Source organism: Talpa occidentalis, unplaced genomic scaffold (assembly GCF_014898055.3).
Source record: "Talpa occidentalis isolate TD23 unplaced genomic scaffold, MPIMG_talOcc4v2.1 talOcc4.8, whole genome shotgun sequence".
Lineage (NCBI taxonomy): Eukaryota > Metazoa > Chordata > Mammalia > Eulipotyphla > Talpidae > Talpa > Talpa occidentalis.
The window spans coordinates 3,098,458-3,119,231 of record NW_023605194.1 but is presented as its reverse complement, the minus strand read 5'-3'; the positions used below and the strand labels follow the sequence as shown (position 1 = coordinate 3,119,231).

Below are 20,774 nucleotides of genomic sequence, written 5' to 3'. Positions count from 1 at the left end.
GGAGAGCCGCAGGAGTGGGCAAAGCTGGGGCAGGGACGCTCATGCCAGCTTGACTCTCTAGCTTCCCTGTGAAGTACTTTCTGGAAGGCTCCGTGTCCCTCTCCAGGCAATGCAGGCATTTGGGGGAAGGCTTTCGGAGCTCCCTGAGCAGGAGAGGACTGTGTACCTGGGTGTTAGGCCCAGGCTCCGGGGGGCCTGGTGCACTTGGGGTGTTTCCAGGCTTGAGCTGAAGAAGACTCGGAAAGTGGAAGGACAGAGGCTAATGCTAGGCTCGGGCCGCCTGGGGGAACCAGAACCGCTGGTTCTGACTGCGACACATGTCTGAGGGGCCCGTTTATTAGAGAAATTGTTTCATTTTCGAGAAATGTGAAATGTTGCTATAGGCAGCTCAGTATTGGTTAAAAAAGGAAAAACCAAATGGTGACAATAATTGTAATTACTGGCCTCTGAAATCTGAAACTCATTTATACTCAGCTCCAATTTGTTTTCTTAATAGATTATTTATCAAATGTAGTTTCAATTAAATATCCAGAAATATAAGCTCATTAAAGCATGCGCTGCAAACAAATTAGTGTAAAATTAGTTTCCAGTTCAACAGTTTGGTTGAAGGAGGGCTTAGAAGAGGTAGTTTCAGCTCTCACAGACTGTTTTCGAAGTGAACAGTCCTACCTCCTCAGTCCTTGCCGGGATTAACTTATTTCAGGACTCGGGGCTGCGCCGGCTTGGCCGTGGGAGGTCCGCAGAGAAGCCCACCGCGCACTGGACTCCATCCTCAGTCACCAAGCAGTGTCATCCCACCTTTCAGATCCTCTGGGACAGTCACAATTTCATGAAGTTTTTTTTTTTAAGGATTTATTTTATTTATGGGTGCATACAAGAACTGGGGTACAGACCAGAGGTGGGGGGAGGTGAGAGGACTCACCAGAGACAGAGTGGGGAGCAGAGGCAGGCAGATCCACTAAAAAATACTGCTGAGGGGAGCAGCAGGGAGACAGGGGATGTCTGCTGCACCATGTGGGCAGCTCCCTGGGCAGGGATCGAACTCAGGTTGCAGTGGCTGCCAATAGCTTGATAGCACTGAGACTTAACCCCTGCGCCACCAGAGAGGCCCAGGTTTTTTCTTTTTAAGAAAATATAATTCACTAAATGTGGATGTGATGTCGTTTTGATAATGCATCTTAGAGATAAATGCACATCTAGGAAGACGGAGGATGTGCTCTTCTCGTGAATGTGACATCTGTGGCGGGGGGTTTGGTCTTGGGGTCAGCAGTGGCCCCTCAGGGGAGTCTGCTGGTGAGCCTGTGCCTCACATGCAGGGTCAGGGGGCGCCCCCATGCAGTGGTGCCGAGAGGCAGGTGGCCCCGGGCTGCGGCTCCACCAACACTGGCCTGCTGGGTCTAGGTGTGGATGAGCCACAGGCAGCCACACCTCACGCCTGAGAAAGAGGCCTTGCGTCCCAGGCCCATCGGGTCTGCTGATAACCACAGCCTTCGAGAACTTTCCCTTTCTGATTACCTCTGAGTGCAAGCCCCGCCCGGTCTGTGTCCTGCCCTGGCCGCGCAGGGGCTGCTGAATAAGACATTGTCCTATTAGCGCCGCCGCCGCGCCCGGTTCTGCTGACCCCAGACATTCTATTTCTACCAAGAAAACACAACGTAGAAATTAGTCCCAAACACACTTAACCACAAAATTACATCTTTTCCTTTGCAAAACCTCTAACCATGTATTTTATAGACTTATTACTTAACCTAATACATTTCCCCATTCTGGTAAAATAAAATTTCCTTCTGTTTAATACTATCAATCAAATATAATGGTGGGTAAGAGGAAGATGGAATAAGAACTCTTGAACTTGAAAATAGTGGCCCTCCGCGGGAAGTCAAAGTGGAATTTTGTTACTCAGCTCTCGCTGGAATAAAAAGAAAGGAATTTCACGTGCTAAATTGCTGACAAAAATGGTCTGATCTTGTGACAGGAAAGGACTGCCAGAGGAGGTCTGAGGGCAACATGCGGCGGGAGTTCTCTCCCCTGTGCCTTCACCTTGGGGACTCCACAGCAAGCCCCTGCCCCCCGCAATGCACGCCCGCCCCCACGGACACAGGCCACGCAACCTGCGTTTAGTGCTCAAGTCACACGACCCTCTCGTCAGGCCAGCCTTCCTCTTTCAGCCCCTGCCCTGCCCGGACGTGGACACCGAGGCCCCGATGGGGTGGGCAGCCAAGTCCCGGAGTTGGTTGGTGGCAGAGCAGGGACTGCAGTCCAGGTCTCCAGACCCCCGTGCAGGCGGCCGCCCTCCATCTCTGGCGGTGAGTCCCTCTTTTGGAAATCTTTGGAAACCTTAAGTCCACACTTGGATGGAATGCTCTCTCAAATACAGCAGACCCCACTACAGGGTCACCCAGAGAACCGCAGGAGAGTGATGTCATTTCCAAAACGCAAAGCGACCTGACGACAGGAGGGGTGGGCGGGCGCCTGAGTGTGTGCGGTCCGTGTGGATGTGTGTGTGTGAGTGCATGAGCTGGTGACCCGCATTTCAGCATGACCATGGGCTGACCTTTGTTCCCTTGAAGGGCACGACAGGCCTCTACACGTCACGTGATGGCTGAAGACTAAAGCAAGGTGGCAGTGCGTTAGAATGGGGAAGAAATGACTTTGCTGTCCTGAGTGTCTCTGTGGCCACGCCACGTTATGCTTATCCCTGAGCAAGTGCAGGACGGGACTGTTGAGAACATCTCAGCTCACCCCCAGGCGATCTGAGGTCCCAGCTCTAACGAGAGCTCCTAGTGCTAACCACGTCTGGTGAAAGGACGAGAAAGGATCAACCTCAGGGGCCACGTGCGCTGCAGGCGGCGTGGAATTCAGGGGCCCCCCCCTGCACCTCGGACCTGTCGACGGCCTGTCTGCTTACCCGGAGCACTGGACTGGGCCAGGAGTCGTGGGGTCTGAGACCTCAGTGTTCAATCTGTCTAATGGGATTCACACATATTGCTCAGGGCTCAAGGGACTGAATCAACATCCCAGGAGGAAGCAGCGTGAACAGCAAGTACTGTCACTCGTCTGGGTGAGGGTCCGTGTGTGTTAAGCCCACTAGACTATAAGCTGCATTTTCCACCTGCCTGTTTCTCCTGCAGGGAACTGGGTGCATTTCAGTGGGATGAACGCATGTGTGTGGGAGAAACAGCCCCACTCAGGAGGAGGGAGTGCGACTTTCTGACACTTCCTCTCTGGGTCCTAACCCCCCGCTCCTGATCTTCTAGGAAGTCGTGTGGGACGTTGTGCAGGTCCTGAAAATGAACGGGAGGCGCGGCGGGGCTGGAGCTGGCTGCTATTTCACGGGGACACTCACGCTTCACAGCTGAGTCCCAGCAAGACCCCTCCTTCGCGCCCAAAGCCCACCGAGTCTCCTAGTCTCAGCTCTCTGAGGCACTGCAAGGGGGACAGACGGGAGGGGTGGTGGGGGTTGTGGGGAACGGATCATCACAACAGCAGGGCCTGCAGCTGGCCCTCGTTCTAAGGGCCCGACAGTGTGCCGCAGGCTCAGGGTCCGTCTGTCTCAAGTTCAATTCACGGCTGGGAAAGGACTTGTGGGGTTTGGACCTGGACAGCCTGCTTGCCGGCTGAGGGCCACCTCTGCTGGTCAAGACACAGGCCCAGCCCAGACCCCTTCCCAACCACTTTAGAGAAGGCAGTTCCTGGGGACTCAGTCTGGCATCCGTGTGGATCTGCCTCTTCCTCTATCTGGCTCCCAAAGTGTCTTTGTCACTGGCATGTCACTCATCTGCTGTCGGGCTGTAGGTCCTGGGGGGAGGGGGGGGCGGGGCTCTTCCTCCTGTCTGCATGCTGTCACCAAGTGCTGGGCCTTTATGGGTCTCTGTTCAGTTGGGCCTCACAGCCATGCAGGGAGTGAGCTCCCAGGACTCGTGGGGTCTGACCCCTCCACAGGACATGGGCAGCAGACACCCTTGCTCTCCCTGGGGATGGCTTTGTCCAGGAATCCCCTAGGCCACCTCAACACAGCTTCATAGACTGACTCTACTACAGCGGCCCCTGGCCAGGGATGCAGAGCAGAGACACTCAGCGTCTGTTCCAAGTGAGTCAGAGGCCGTGCATAGCGCGGCTGGAAGCTCAGTCCTGGAGTCGGGCTCTGTGGGTTTGAATCATGATTAGCTGTGGCTTGGTCTAGTTGCCCAATCCCTCTGCCTCAGATTGCCCATCTGGGTGTAAAAGGAGCAAACATTACTGCAGTGCATAAAAGTGCTTCACACAGTCCATGCACGTGGCTGATGGTCACTCCATGGCAGCGTACCGGGCGCCGAGGACGTGCTATTGAGCTTATGTGTGTGTGCGTGCGTGAGTGCACCAGGAGAGGCAGGGCCTCACTAAGCACAAAGTCAACACCCGGACCAGGGCCTGGTTGGGGGTGCTGGGGGGGCTTCACGATGAACTGGGAAGACCAGAATACAGGAGCAACAGGAAATGGCATGCATAGAAGGATGTTCTAGAAGGATCACTCAGGAAGGCATGGGGGTGGACAGAACCTCGGCGAGACTGGATGTGGGGAAACAGGCAGATGATGATCACACGCTCCAGCTGAGAGCAGGGACTTGATGGGGTGCGGCAGGGGTAGAGCATCAGGCCAGGAGACCAGACACGTGGGAGTGACCTGGGCGATGAGGGTGTCGGTGCCCCAGGCAGAGAGAGAGAGAGATTGAGGGAGACAGACAGAGACACAGAGAGAGAGAGGGGCAGGCCTGAAAGAGCTGATGAATTCCATGTGTGCAAGAGAGCACTGGGATGGCAGGGAATTAAATCATTTTAATTTATTATTTTAATATGAAGACTATGGTAAAAGCCTTGCTCAAGCCCGCACACTCGAGACGGGCGTCTCTGAGGTCCGCCCACCTCCTGTGCTTTGCAGATGCTCTAGCTGTGCTGGGCCGTGGCGGACCCCTGACATCCATCTGCCCCAGAGGGTCAGCCAAGTCCCTGGTGGAAGATGCTACGCCTCTGGAATAGGAAGCAGTTGCCATGGAAACAGAGGGAGGTCACCCAAACCATACTTTTGACCAGTTATTGGATTCCGGACCTGCTGATGCCTCCCTTTCAACATCTCTCAGAGCAACGGTCTTTGTAAATCTTTCCAGGGAGAAACACACACGGTCGGGGGCCCTTTGTGGGTGCCGCACACGTGTCCAGGGCCGGAGAGCTTTCCCTCCCCACCTCGGGTCCCTGACCTTGGCAGCCACCCTCTCCCCCCCCCCGCCCCCCCGCTGTGGGCTCTGCCCCAGGAGCGGCCGCTGACATCCCCGTCCCGCTGTGGTTCCCTGGGTGCCCGCTTGGCTGAGCCGCCCGGGTCTTCCAAGACCCCTCCCTCGTCATGACCCCCTTGGGTGATACCCCCTTTTGACCAGCTCCCCAATTCCTCCATGACGACCAAATTCATTGCCAGGACTCTCAAGCACTACACCCCCAGCGTTGTCAACTTGCAAATGCCCCTCCCAGGAGGACTCGGCCTCGGCCTTGGCCTGCAGTGTGCGGCCCTTGCTGCCCCGGGCTCGGCCTCCTTGCCCTTCAGATCTGGGTTCCCATGTTCCTCCTCCAGGAAGCCTCCCTGGCCCTCAGCGGGGTCTGGCCCCTGGGCCTTTCCTTCTGTGTACTTGGCACAGACTCTCCCTAGGTTTGTGATTCTTGGAACACGTCTGTCTCCTTGGCTGGCCTGCGGGGGCCCGCCTGCTGCTGCCCAGGCGCCGTGGGGCCTGGCGCTTGTGGGCCTGGCGTGCCACACGGGGGAGGCATTTCTACCCGCACGGCAGCGCTTTCGGGAGCCTCTCCCCTCTGGCCATGCCCCGACTGTCTCTGGGGATGTGGCGAGCTCAGTGTCAACGGGCACGGCCGCCCACCAGCCTGGTCAGTCGTGGCCGGACGTGGCAGCCGGCAAAGGGTAAAGCACAAGCATTTCCTCTGGCCTGGACGGCAGAAGGAACAGGGCAGGCCGTCAGTTCCCAAGGTACAAGCAGCCACCCCCGGGCGGGCCGGCCAGCCCGTTCACGCTGAGTGCAGAGAGCCGGAATGAAAAAAAGGAGCAGGCACGGCAGCCAAAACGCGGTTCTTATCTTATATATAATTTCACATTTAGGAGAAGGCTCTGTGTGCTGACTTGGGGGCTAAGGAGATGACTCAGCACATTTCTTGTTGTTTTCCAGCCTGATTCAATAACACCCCCGCTCCCAGCTGCCTCCTCCCTGGGAAGACAGCGCTGGCCTTGAACCCTGGGAGGGGGTTTGCGGGAAGAAGCAGCTGTTGAGGGCTGTGGGGTCTGCAGTGAACAGGGGCTCATGCCGGTCTCTGCAGTAACGTGGCTGACGGCACAAAGATTTCTGAGAAAAGGCGTTGCTTTTCTTCACTAAAAGCAAGAGGGCAGGTTGTTCTCAGAGGCCTGGGGCGCCAAGGAGCCTGGCCTTTGACAGAAGAAAGATGCAGAGTCAGACAGGGATCAAAACACAGCATCAGCTGAATTATCTCCCGAAAGGGGCTTCTGGTACACTCTATTAGGGACACAATTTAGGCCTGGGTGGAACTGAGCCTCTTGGGGGGGTTCCCCCCAGGCCCCTTGTTTGGGCCAGGGTCCCCCTGGAGGAGGCCGAGGCTGCAGAATGCCCTGGTTGGAATCCCCCGTGGAGGCTGTGAGCCAGGTTCACTGGCATCCCGAGGACAGCAAGCCATCCTCCCTCGTCCCCAGTGACCCGGGGCACGGCAGTGGGCTGCCTGGCCCTCATCCCCCTATCTATGGTTTCCATGAAGGGGCAGGAAGGGGATGGGGCAGGAGCTGTCTCTGCCCTGTCCCCTCAAGGGGGAGTGAGGAGACAACAGAGAACGAGACCCTGGTCCCCAATGCCCGCGCACGGGGAGCAGAGCCTGCAGAGCTCTCCCTCCACACACACACGACGGACGCCTGCGCCCTTCCATCTGCCGGCCCAGACAGCCCTGGCAGCAGCTGATGCCCCCTGATCTAGCCCTCTGCTTCTTCTCTCCTACCACGTTTGTCCTCCCAAGTGAGACACGAGAACAAGAGCCCAAGAACAGGAACATCAGTAAGTGAGCGTGAGACAGAAAACACGGGCAGCGCGTCCTGGCGGGTGTGGCCCGCTGCCCACGCCGTCCACCGTCAGGGGCTCGGGGGTGGGGGTCCAGCAGACCGGCACGGAATTTCTGGATCTCTCATCTCCGTTTCCACTTGGAACAACAGTTCACACTGTGAGGACAGCCCTGCGCTAACCCTGCAAACACGCCTCACATGAGATCATCTGAGGGAAGCAAAGGGGGGACAGAAAGTCAAGTTGCAGTTCTGGCCCCAGCAGTGACTTAACTCTGGGCTTGACTGTCAGAGACTCAGATCTGGTCTCCATCTTCTGCCTGTGCCCGGCTTCACAGGCCTACTGCGCCCCAACACCCCCCACTGCCGCCTTACCGGGCTGTCCTGCTGCAAACTCATCAGGGGCCACCTACGCCATTGTCTCCTCTGCTTCCAGAACCAGTGACTGCCCCTTTGTGGCACCAGCGAGATGCAAGTGGCCCCTGGGAGCTGTGCCGACACCTCCCTCACCCCCTTAGGAGACCCGGAATCCTGCCAGGCCCAGGTCTGCTCCTTAGGCAGAGCTGGCACCTACTCGCGCGGACCCCAACACGGCTCCAGCCTGCTGCCTGCCACGTCCCTGAGCAGCATCTGCCTCCAGAGAGTGTGACCACTTCCTATGGCTCTGACCTTCAATAAGACCATGTTTTCTCCATTCGGCACATTTAAAGATCAGGGTCGAGTATCACCTGTGAGCGGCTCCCTGGGTTCTGTGCACACCTGTTACGGCACCAATTGGAGTAAAACCTAATTATCTCTAAATTCTTAAACGCCTTTGCTCTAGTAGAATTTCTGTGCTGGGGAATAGGTGTCACTTGCCTGTAGGCTCAGCCTGGCAGCACCTGGCTCTGGAAGGCGACGGTGTTTGCTGACATAGCGGCGGAAATGCTAACGCGTCACAAAATCCTATCAAGCACGCCACTTAAAAATACGCGAAGACCAGATGGTGAGTGAGTGGATGTGTTCTCAGTGTGCATTCCCCGAAATGCGGCGAGGGCCATGAAGCAGCTTCTGAGAGTCCAGGGTTTCTCGGTGCTCTTGAGGCCCTAAGGGACCAGTGCACCCCTGGGCTCCCCCGGGGCTCCACGCGGGCCCACGCAGATGCAACTGCGGGGACAAGATCAATGATGAAACTTTCCCGTGGAAGATATGAACAGGTGGAATTGGGTTAGTGGAAACCCCAGTCAGTGTTGAATTATCTTTGATTTTCTCAGCGAAGTGCCACTTGGACATTAAGTATTTCTTAAATTACGTGCTAGATGCGATTTGTGAATATTTAGGATTTGCATCACTACGTCAGCCATTGAAACTAGCCCAGACATTCACTCTGTGCTCTCTTCCTGATTCTGGTGGTTTCTCTCTCTCCCTTAACATTTTCTCACATCCTTAGGAGCCATTTGTTCCTTAGAAGTTTGGTAAAATTCACTAATTGTTTGGGTTTGATGTTGTTTTGGGAATGGATTAAAAAATTACTGTTATTAATTTCTTCGTAGCGTTATACGGAAATTTTTCTGTTGCACCCAAAAAACAGGATTAAAAGTTTTCATCTTAAAGACATTGTTTATGACATAATTGTGGTTTTATAGATTGTGTAGCAATCTATAAAAAAAAATCTATAAATAGATTTATAATCTATAAAAATCTATTTAATCTATCTATCTATTTATAATCTATAAAAAAATCTTTGTGTAGCAATAATTACACTCACCTTTGTATTCCTACCATTGATGACCTGGGAATCCTTTTTTCTTTCTTTAATTAAACTATATCTGACATATAACATCGTGTAACTTGAGGTGCACAACATGTTGATTTGATCCATTCTTCTGTTGTAAAATAATTGTCATTGCAGCAGTAGCTAGCGCCCCGACCTGTCCTACAACTATAATGTCTTTGTCGTGGTGGGAATAATTAAGGTGTAATGCACAGCGGAGTGAAACAATCATATTGGAATATAATCCTCAAACTCACTAAGAGATGAGATCTGAGCTCCTCTTTTTTCATGAAAAAGCTGTAAATATTTTGCGGGGGGGCGGAGCAACATGGCGGCGAGGAGACGCTGCGAGTAAGATCTCCCATTAAAAAAAGTGAATAGGGAGGAAAAGCGGCAGGTCCCAGTGAGAACTGGGACACGGAAGATAAACGGGTGACGCCAGTGAACTGCCCGAAGAAGAAAGTGGCCATAAAAGAGGACGAGAAGGGAGGGAAGCGCAGAACCCTGCTCCCCTCCCCCGCCCACAGAGGCGGCACTCTCCGACCGGCAGAGAGGAGGAAACAACAAACCAAAACGGCCCACAAGAACAAACGACGCAGCAAGCGGGACTGTGAGCGGAAAGAAACTATTGCAGCCACCACACCCCGTGAACGGGAGCTGAGGCGAACCCTGCAGGATCCGCCGCGGCGGTGAGCGAACGGCTCCGGGCGCCATTAGAGAAGAACAAAGACCCCGGGAGACGCGCACACAGCCCGGGCTGCCGGTAAGCCTGCGCGGGAAACGCGGCGCGCCTGGCGCGCTTGAAAAGCAAGTGCAGACCGGGATCGCGGCTGCCCAGGTCCCCGCGCCTGCGACCTAGGCTTGCGGGGAGACGACCTAGGCTTGCGGGGAGACGCACGGAGGTCCTCACTGAGGTGAAGGTCCCTCCCTGAGTAAGCAGGAACCAGGCGCCCAGGCACGGGAGCCGGGTGCAAAAGGCGCCATTCCCGCGCCACTGAACTGGGCTACAGCCCGCGTCCTGGACCTGAGGGCTTTGAACTGAGACCCGGGGCACGAAAATTCGGGGCGTGGTTTCTCCACGACGGTAGGGCACAAGGCAGACACAGCACCCCAAAGCTGTTGAGGTGTACCCTACCATTCCCGCTCTGTTCTCTGTCCCACGGGGTGGGGGGAGGCGAAAAACAGCCCCCCAAGGACAATAGGAGAGATCTCTGGCGCCACCTAGCGACCAGGAAAAAAAAAAGTCACTAACACCCTATAAAACAGGACATTTCTTAAGTCTGCTTGAAAAGGGCAGAAGGTTTCTGGAGGACCCAGTGGCCAGCCGGGAAGTTATTCCACGCCAGGCCCCTTCCGACCAGCAGTCTGAGCCCACAGAGGGAGCAGGCACCCACGTCCGGGGCAGACCGGGTGCGCAGAAGAGTGTGCCTGAAACCGGAGGCGCAGGGACTGCATCCCGCTTCGCCATTTGAGAACAGGGACATTTCTTCAGTAAAAACTGCCTAAAACCAGCAGAAAGCTCCCCCAGAAGACAGAGATGGCTCCTGGAAGAGCCAGAGGGGAGCGGAGAAGTTCACCCAAGATGTCAGTCAGTCCGAGCAACACAGTGTCCCAACGCATACGACAAATTAGAAAACAGACAGTAGGGAGTAGAAGAACCACACGCAACCTAAAAACTCCTCAGGAAAGAAGCACACCACAAAAAGAAAACCACTCCCCAGATTGCAACGACAGCAACTTGGAAGAACTTCTGAGCCTTCCAGAAAGAGAATTTAAAATTGCCATGATTAAAAAAGTGATAGATCAGAAGAAGGAAATTGAGTCCCTAAAGAGGGAAGTAAGAGAAATGCAGGAGATCAAAGAATTAATGGAGGAACTAAAGAACTCTGGGAAAAGCAATGAAAGCAGAATAGATGAAATGGAAGAACGAATAAGTAATCTTGAAGACACAGAAATAAAAAGAACCAAAACAGAAAAGGAAAGAGAAGTACGAAGGAAAAAGAATGAAGAAAGACTTCGGGAACTATCTGACTCCATGAGGAAAGGAAATATAAGAGTTATAGGAATTCCAGAAGGAGAGGAGAGAGATGTAGGAACAGAGAAAATATTCATGGATATAATTGAAGAGAACTTCCCAAATGAGAAGAAGGAGCTGAAAATTGATATACAAGAAGCAAGAAGAACACCAAACTTCCACGACGAAAGGAAAAACACAGCAAGACACATAATAGTAAAGCTCCCAAGAATCCAGGACAAGGAAAAAATAATGAAGCTGACAAGAGGGAAGAAACAGATAACATTCAAAGGAAAACCAATCAGGCTGACATCAGACTTCTCTGAAGAAACACTACGGGCAAGGAGAGAGTGGAGGGACATAGTCAACAGACTCCAAGAAAACAGATGCCAACCAAGAATACTCTATCCCGCAAAGCTCTCTTTCCTCCATGAAGAAAGAATATGGACCTTCCCAGACAAAGAGAAACTCCGGAATTTCATTGCGACTAAACCCCCACTCCAAAAAATACTACAAGGAATCCTAAAGCCAGAACCTCAGAGGGACGAATAACAACGAAAGAAGACCAAAAAAAAAAAAAGTTATTAAAAGAATAAATAAATAAAATCAAAGGAAAGACAAACATAATGGCAAATACAGATGCTAACATATCAATATTAACTCTAAATGTAAATGGACTAAACTCTTCAATAAAAAGACACAGAGTTGCAGCCTGGATTAAGAAACAAAACCCAACCTTTTGCTGTCTCCAGGAAACACATTTAGCTACAAAAGATAAAAATAGGCTCAAAGTCAAAGGATGGAAAACAATCCTACAAGCAAATGGGCCAAAAAAGAAAGCAGGAACAGCTATACTTATATCAGATAAAACAGACTTCAAACTCAAAAAAATAAAAAGAGACCCCAATGGTCACTACATTATGATTAAGGGGACAATACTTCAAGAAGAAATAACACTCATTAACATATACTCACCAAACGAAAGAGCACCAAAATATATCAGACAACTGTTGTCCTCTCTGAAAACAGACATCAGAGAAAACACATATGTAGTGGGAGACTTCAACACACCACTATCAACAATGGATAGATCAACAAGACAAAAAATAAGTAAAGAAACTAAAGCTCTAAATAAGGACCTAGAGCATTTGGGCTTAACAGACATCTATAGAACACTAAACCCAAAAAAAACGGAGTACACATTTTTCTCAAGCGCACACGGATCATTCTCCAGGATCGATCACATACTGGGGCACAAGACAAACATCAACAGATACACCAAGATTGAAATCATACCAACCATCTTTTCTGACCACGAAGGCATCAAACTAGAAATAAATCATAAAAAGAAGGCAAGGAACTATCCTACCTCATGGAGATTAAAAGCCACACTACTGGAAGACCACTGGACTAACGAGGAGATCAAAGAAGAAATTAAAAAATTCTTTGAATTGAATGACAAGGAGGACACCAATATCCTAAATGTATGGGATGCAGCAAAAGCAGTAATAAGAGGAAAATATATAGCAATAGAAGCTCACATCAAAAAACAAGAAAGAACTCAAAGAAACAACCTAATCTCGAAGCTCAAAGATCTAGAAAAAGAACAACAAAAAAACCCCAGAACCAGTAGAAGAAAAGAAATAATAAAAACCAAAGCAGAAATAAATGAAATTGAAACTAAAAAAACAATCCAAAAGATCAATGAAACCAAGAGCTGGTTCTTTGAAAAAATAAATAAAATAGACAAACCCCTAGCCAGGCTCACAAAGGAAAAAAGGGAGAAAGCACAAATACACAGAATCATAAATGAAAGAGGAGAAATCACAACGGACACAGAAGAAATCAAAAGAATAATCAGTAACTACTATGAACAGTTATATGGAAACAAGTTCAACAATCTAGAGGAGATGGACAAATTCCTACAACTCTACAATCACCCAAAGCTAGATAAAGAAGAAATAGAACACCTAAACAGACCAATTACAAGCAGCGAAATTGAAATGGTAATTAAAAACCTCCCCAAAAACAAAAGCCCAGGACCTGATGGATTTACAAATGAATTCTACCAAACATTCAGAGACGAATTAGTGCCTATCCTTCACAAACTCTTCCAAAAAATTGAGAAGGAAGGGACAATACCAAACACGTTCTATGAAGCCAATATTACACTAATACCAAAACCGAATAAGGACAACACAAAAAAGGAAAACTATAGGCCAATCTCCCTAATGAACACTGATGCAAAAATCCTCAATAAAATTTTAGCTATCAGAATCCAACAATGTATCCATAAGATAATTCACCACGACCAAGTTGGATTCATTCCAGGGGCACAAGGATGGTTTAACATCCGAAAATCAATCAACGTTATCCAACACATCAACAAAAAGAAATATAAAAACCATATGATAATATCAATAGATGCTGAGAAAGCTTTCGACAAAGTGCAACACCCATTCATGATAAAAGCCCTTGAAATTCTTGGGATACAAGGAACATACCTCAACATCATAAAGGCCATCTATGACAAGCCAACAGCCAGTATCATTCTCAATGGTGAAAAGCTGAAAGCAATTCCATTAAGATCTGGAACAAGACAAGGATGTCCACTCTCACCACTGCTTTTCAATATAATACTGGAAGTCCTAGCCAGAGCAATAAGACAAGAGAAAGACATCCAAGGAATCCAAATAGGAAAAGAAGAAGTCAAACTAGCACTATTTGCAGATGATATGATAATATACATAGAGAACCCCAAAATCTCCACAGAAAAACTAATTCAACTCATCAATCAATTCAGTAAAGTGGCAGGATACAAAATCAACACGCAAAAGTCAGTGGCCTTCCTATACACAAACAATAAATCTGAAGAAGAAGAAATCAAAAAAACCACCCCTTTTATTATCGAAACAAAAAAAATCAAATATTTGGGAATAAATCTAACAAAAGAGGTAAAGGACCTATACAAAGAAAACTATAAAACACTGTTAAAAGAAATAGAAGAAGACACAAAGAAATGGAAAGACATCCCCTGCTCATGGATTGGAAGAATAAACATTATTAAAATGGCCATCCTACCAAAAGCAATATACAGATTCAATGCTATTCCAATCAAAATCTCAATGGCATTCTTCAAAGAAATAGAACAATTATTGATGAAATTCATATGGAATCACCAAAAACCCCGAATAGCCAAAGCTCTACTGAAAAAAAAAGAAGGAAATGGAGGCATCACACTCCCAGACTTCAAACTATACTACAAAGCCATAATCATCAAAACTGCATGGTATTGGAACAAGAACAGACATACAGACCAATGGAATCGAATAGAAAATCCAGAAATAAACCCACAGATGTATGGTCAACTAATCTTTGACAAAGGAGCAAAGACTATGCATTGGAGCAAAGAAAGTTTGTTCAATAAATGGTGCTGGGAAAACTGGGTCGCTACATGCAAAAGAATGAAGCTTGACCACTACCTCACACCATACACAAAAATCAACTCAAAATGGATTAAAGAACTAGACATAAGACCTGAAACCATAAAATACATAGAAGGAAATATAGGCGAAACACTACGGGATTTGCACATCAAAGACATCTTTACAGACACATCACCCAAAGCAGTGATAGTGAAGAGAAAGATAAACAGCTGGGACTACATCAAATTAAAGAGCTTCTGCACAGCAAAAGAGACAATAACAAAAACAAAGAGAAACCCCACCAACTGGGAGAACATTTTTGCACCCAACACTAATGATAAAGGACTGATCACAAAAATCTGCAAAGAGCTGATGAGACTCAGCAACAACAAAGAAAATAATCCAGTCAAAAAATGGGCAGAAGAGCTAAAAAGAAACTTCTCTGAAGAGGAAATGAAAATGGCCAACAGACATATGAAAAAATGTTCAACATCACTTGTAATCAGGGAAATGCAAATCAAAACTACCATGAGATACCATCTCACACCAGTGAGAATGGCACATATTAAAAAAACTAGCAACAGCAAATGTTGGCGAGGATGTGGAGAAAAAGGAACTCTTGTGCACTGTTGGTGGGAGTGCAAACTGGTCCAACCACTATGGAGAGCTGTGTGGAGATTTCTGGACCTACTAAACATAGAGCTTCCATATGATCCAGCAATTCCACTCCTAGGTATTTACCCAAAGGACACAGAAACATCAATTCCAAAGAGCACCTGCACTCCTATGTTTATAGCAGCACTGTTTACAATAGCTAAGCTTTGGAAACAACCCAAATGCCCAAAAATAGATGACTGGATCAAGAAGATGTGGTACATATATACCATGGAATATTACTCAGCATTCAAAAAAGATAAACACATGCAATTTGCAGCAACATGGATGGCGCTGGAAGGGATCATGCTCAGCGAAATAAGCCAAAAAAGAAAAGAAAAATACCGGATGGTCTCACTCATAGCAGGAATCTAGAAAACTTAAATAAGGGACCAGGAAAATGAATATAAGAAAGTGAAAATCAAAATCAACAAAAAAACTATGAACCAGAGACACTTTTTGGGGGGTGGGGGGGGGGAGGGGAAGGATTGGGGTCAGAATGGGGCGTTTGCAATTGTATGGGGGAATATAAAAATAAAATTTAATATTTAAAAAAAAAAAAAAAAAAAAAAAAAAAAAAAAAAAAAAAAAAAAGCTGTAAATATTTTGTCCATCGCATTCATATTTTCAAACACCCAGTTTTGGGGTTTAATTTTTCTCTTGAAATGTTTAATCTTCTTTTTCATTCATTTCTGCCCATTCTTGAAAACCTTCATTTCTGAGAGAGGTATATTTCAGTCTCTATCTCTGCTTGCAGATTCGTCAATTTATCCTTGTAATTCTTTCGTTATTGCTTTATATTTTGAGCCTATTTGCTGGCATATACAGGTTTACAACTCTTTCACCCCCCTTTGAATTGTTTATCATTAAGTAATAATTTCCTTTATCCTTAATGATACTTTTGTTTTGCCTTAAGGTCTGATAGTAATATTCCTATAGCAGCTTTCTTGGGGTTGAGACTTGTCTTCTCTATCTATTTCCATCCCTTCTATAACCATTTTGTACTTCGAATGTGAAGCTTATGATGTAGCTGGGTTTTATTTTAAGTTCTAAGCACGGATTCTGTTTTGATTTTAAGAAACAGATTCAATCCATTGCCACAGAATGAGATTAATATGTTGACTCATTTTCATGTTATTATTTTGTGTTTTGGATTTGCTCTGCTGCTTTTTTGATTCAGTTCCTTCTTTCCTGTCCTCCATTTGGAATGCTGTGCTATTGTTATTCTCCTTTGATTATTTGGCTGTATACACTGTTTTTCTGTTCTCTTAATGGTCACACTTAAATTTGCAAGAGACATCCTTTACTCACCAAAATCTAAAACTTAATCAGAGCCTCTATTATTTTCTGCTCCAATACAAATTCTTAAACTGTTTTAAATCTATTTGCTCATCTTGTTTTCAAGCCACCAAATAGAGTCATTATTGTTGTAATTATTATTTTAAATAGTTTATTTGGACGTGCTCATAGGCGATGGTTTTGCTTACTATCTCCTCTGAAAGCCTACTCCTGCCTTCTGGGTTCGATTCCTTCTGACAAAGATATTCTTGGGCAGATGCTCCTTTGCTAGATGTTGTTTTTTTTTTAGGATTTGCGGGTAGTAAACTCTCTTGGCTTTGCAGGAAAATGTATTTCAGTCTTATTTTTGTAAAAGATTCTGAGTGTGGAGTTGAAGTTGACAGTATTTTCTCTCTGCTCCCGGGAGTTTAGTTCTCTTTGCTGATGGAAGTCTGTGGTCAGCTGCTCTGTTGTCATTTTGCACAAATCCCTTTTCTCACAGGTGGGTTTGCAGCTTTACCTTGGGGCCCTGCACTTTCCCCAGCAGCTCCTGGAGGGGGGCTGAGTTTATTCTTCTGCTTGGCTGCATGACTCTCTTCAGTCCAGGGGCATCCTTCACCCTTGGTCTAAACATTGCTTCTTTCTGCCTTTCCCTGTATTTCACCCTGGAATCTCTAACAGTCCTATTTTCATTTCTTTCTTTTTAAAAAAGATTTATTTATATTTCTTTATGCATACAAAAGCTGGGGTGCAGGATAGAGGTGCAGAGTGGGGAGCAGAACAGGTAGGTCCACTGAAATACGCTGCTGAGGGGAGCAGCAGGGAGACAAGAGAGGTCTGCTGCGCCATGTGGGTAGCTCCCTGGCCAGGGTTTGAACTCAAGCCGCTTAACCCCTGTGTCACCACGGAGACCCCTATTTTAATTTCTTTAGAATAATTTTCCCCTCTGATTTTTCTCTCTTCTCACATTCCTGGAGGTGCTAATTCTTGGTGCTCTTGCCCACTGATCTCACGGCAGCTTTATCATCGTGTGGTTTCTTATTTGGGTTTGGGCTCCTCTCTGAGCTGGCACATGCATCACGTGTGATCTGGCCGTAGGAACATGCCTAGACCCATCTGGGTTGGCTCCAGCATGGACTGGCACCGACTGAGGTCAGTGCATTTTCTGGGAGCTCCATTCCTAGCCTGGCATAGAAATCTGACTCCAGGCCACCACATTTCACATATCCTCTTAGGAGGCAGCTGGGCCCACTGTCTCTAGTTCTTAGGAAATCTTTCTTCGATCTGGGACACGTGGAGCTAATTTCCTCTGCTTCCCCTTCTCCACATTGGGGTCTTCCTTGTACCTTTTCCCCAGCAGAACGGCTCTCCAGGGCTCCAGCTTTTGTGGGATTCTGAATTGCTGTCACCTTCCTCTTGTCCCAACCCCAAAGGTCAGGTCCCCTTGCTGGGCTCTGACTAGCCTTCGGGGTTGCAGGACCCTGACTCACTAGCCTCTGCTCTGGGCTCACATCTTCTCTTCGTTTCTGCCTCCTGGGGTTTCTCTGGCTCTCAGGCTTGAACAGCATGACCAGCAATTCTCCGAAGCTGCTATTTATGCTAGATTCCTGTGTGCTGTGCTCGGGCTGGGGCTGCCGCCTCAGCTCTCTCCACCAGCTTGCGGGAAGTCTCAAGGCATCAGTGTGTAGGCGCCAACCACACAGTAAAGAGCAAGAGCATTGGCACAAGGCAGGGGAGGGATAATCACTGCAGACAATACTGGCTGCTAGACAGCTCTTCCTTCAGAAATGCACAGTCATCCCCGAGGCTTACCCTGTGCAAAGCCAGGACCTGCAGCTCTTTAAAACAAGTGGACTTGCCAGTGCCCAGAGGGCAGCGACTCTGCCCTTACTCTCCGAATCCCCATGTTCTTGTGAGCCAGCACGCTCCAAGAGGGCACGGTAGGCATTTGACAAAAGAACAAATAAAATCAGCTCCTTGTCCAAGTTACATGTAAAACTTCAAATTCCAGAAAAGCTGCCCAAAGAGGGGTAAATGTCACCGGGTATTAACTGCCCTGCCACAGGGTCAGATCTGCCTGGTGGGTACACTGAGGCATGGTAAGCAGAGTCAGATGTCCTTTGAATTTTTTTCTTTTTTAAAGATTTGTTTAGTTATACAAGAACTGGGGTACATGTCAGAGGCGCGGGAGGGTGAAAGGATTCACCAGAGACAGAGCAGGGAGCAGAACAGGCAGACGGACCAAAGACACTGCTGAGGGGAGCAGCGGATGAGACAGGAGAGGTCTGCCGCACAATGTGGGTATCTCCCTGGCCAGCCGGGAATTGAACCTGTGCTGCAGAGGCTGTAGACAGCTTCACAGCTCAACCTGCTGCGCCACTGGGTGGGAGGGGGGCTTCCAAGTGCAATGTGGCCAAGTTCAGCCAGGGTGACGTTTTCTGAGCCATCTCTAACTTTGGCTCAGTTCTCCAGAAAGTGTCCTGCAGTCCCTGGCAGGTGGTTTCTAGGTCAGTCTGCAATGAAATCATACCTCCCTGGGCCGTCCCGACCCCCACCGGCCAAGGCTGAGTGTTCCCAGAGCTACCAGGGCTGGTGAGATGCTGAGTGACAGGAAGTGAAGGATCTGGGGGTCTGACCTTGCAGGACAGAACAGCCAAGCACAGTGTTGCTTAAGCACAGAGTTGCTAGCACAGCGCGGTGGCAGCCCCGGCTCCCGGAACTTACCGTGTAATTTCGAGTGAGGGTGACATCAGTGCCATCTTGCAGGTAGTGGGTTTCTGTGAAGCCACCAGCAATGAGGCCTCTGCAAAAAACAAGAACGCACAAAGATGAGCAGTGTGGGGTCACATGGGTAGGTTGCTCCTGAAGGTCTGGGCCACAGGCCAGCCCAGGGCTGACCCGCCCTCATTGCACAGACGGCCCCTGTGAGGCTGCGGGGGGCCTGCATCCTGTTTGTGTTATTCAGGGGTCAGGAGGAGACTCAGGCAGGTCAGATTCAGACGTGAGCTTCCAGCAATGGCCCTTACAGTGCTCGAGAGCCCCGCCACAGGCACGGGTATGCACGCTGGAACACATAGAAATGTGTGCTGGAACTTACACACTTGTGCAAATGCATGCTGAAACGTACACACATACACTCTGCTACGAGTAGCACTTGCAGATTTCTGCGTACCTACTACGCACTCGGTGCTGGAGATAAACAAGAAGTCGCGAGGCCCTGCTTCCCAGAATCAATGACTAATCCTGGCAACGGTGGCCCTGGGGGGGCTCCCCCTGGCTATGAGACCCGGCTGCTAACATTAAAATGTCACAGAAGCGTTGGGCACAGCAGTGAAATATTGAAAGCAGTGCTAGAGGAGTCGAGGAAAATGCTCTGGGAACACCCAAGGGTTGCGTTTCTGGGATGAATTGAAGGAGAAAATCTCTCATTTATGGTAACTGAAACTGTGTGTGAGCTGCTAGAGCCTCACTGACGAGGGCGAAGCATGGACTCATTTAGATTTTAAATTATTTGGCAATTTCTTTTGCACTATTTTATCCTTCCAGCATAGCTGCAACGGGTGTTTCATGTATATCTACTATGTGCTTGGGTGCTGGGGCTACAAAGATAAACAAGGACATGACACCTGGCATGTGAGAGGTGAAAGGTAACCGGGGTGGGGAGGGCTGTTGCCAAGGCGGGAGGTCTGGCTGGTGGCTGGAGGCATAGCAGGGTGGTGGCGCGAAAAGGGAAGGCTGTGCAGAGGAGCTGGTGGGTGCCACAGAAGTCGGCCAAAGGAGGGTGGGAAGAGAAGGGCTCTGTAAGCAGAGGCTGGCAGGACCAGCAGGCCTGAGGGTCTGGAATGCAGAGCCAGGTGGGTGCTGGGCAGGGAGAGTTGGGCTGGAGCCTGGTGGTGTCTCTGGGCAACAAGGATGGAGCGTGTTTTAAATACCAGCCTTTGCAGCGCCTGCAGATAGAGCCCTGTCTTTAGAAGACCTGCTGCCCACCTTGGTCCTGCTGGGGGTCACTCCATGCCCTGTCTGGAGATGAACGTGGCACGCATGCTCAGCCAATCACAAATCTTGGCTGAATCACGCTTTGGGTGGGCGCTTTGGGTGGGGGCTCGTGGGCAGAGATCTTGCCTCTTAGTTCCCAAAGCCCCAGGTGTGAGCCCTGGGCTCCTTTGGCCTGGCCTGGGGCTCCAGAGGGCGCTGCCCCCAGGGCAGCACAGCCAACGGGCAGAAGGCAGAGCGGGGAGGGCTTCCAGGTGCCGGGGCCCATCCCACCTCCCTCTCCTGGTCCTCAGTAGCCCCCTCCTCTGGCTCCCACGGGTGGGAGCTGGGGTTTGCGCCAGAGTCCTGATAAATACCATCAGGGAAGCTGGACGTGGGAACGGGACACAGGAACAGATGAGACGTGCTTCCTTCCAAAGTCAGATTTTTAGACCCTCTCCCAGCCAAGTCCAGCGCTGAGAGTAAGTGCGCTGTTTTATATGGATTTCCATCTACTTAGGACATGCCTGGTTTAAATCCAGAAGCTCCTTCCAGCAGGTCTGAGATCTGCTCTCTCAACAGCGA

General features: G+C 49.2%; 1 protein-coding gene across 1 annotated transcript in view; it reads right to left on the bottom strand.

Annotated features, from left to right (window-relative positions):
- Nucleotides 1-20,774, bottom strand: part of ADAM12 (ADAM metallopeptidase domain 12) — a 251,932-nt gene that overhangs the window by 91,638 nt on the left and 139,520 nt on the right. The window contains exon 4 of the mRNA XM_037496121.2: nucleotides 18,942-19,020. Coding sequence (XP_037352018.1) covers nucleotides 18,942-19,020 — 79 coding nt within the window. The remainder of the gene's footprint in view (nucleotides 1-18,941; nucleotides 19,021-20,774) is intronic.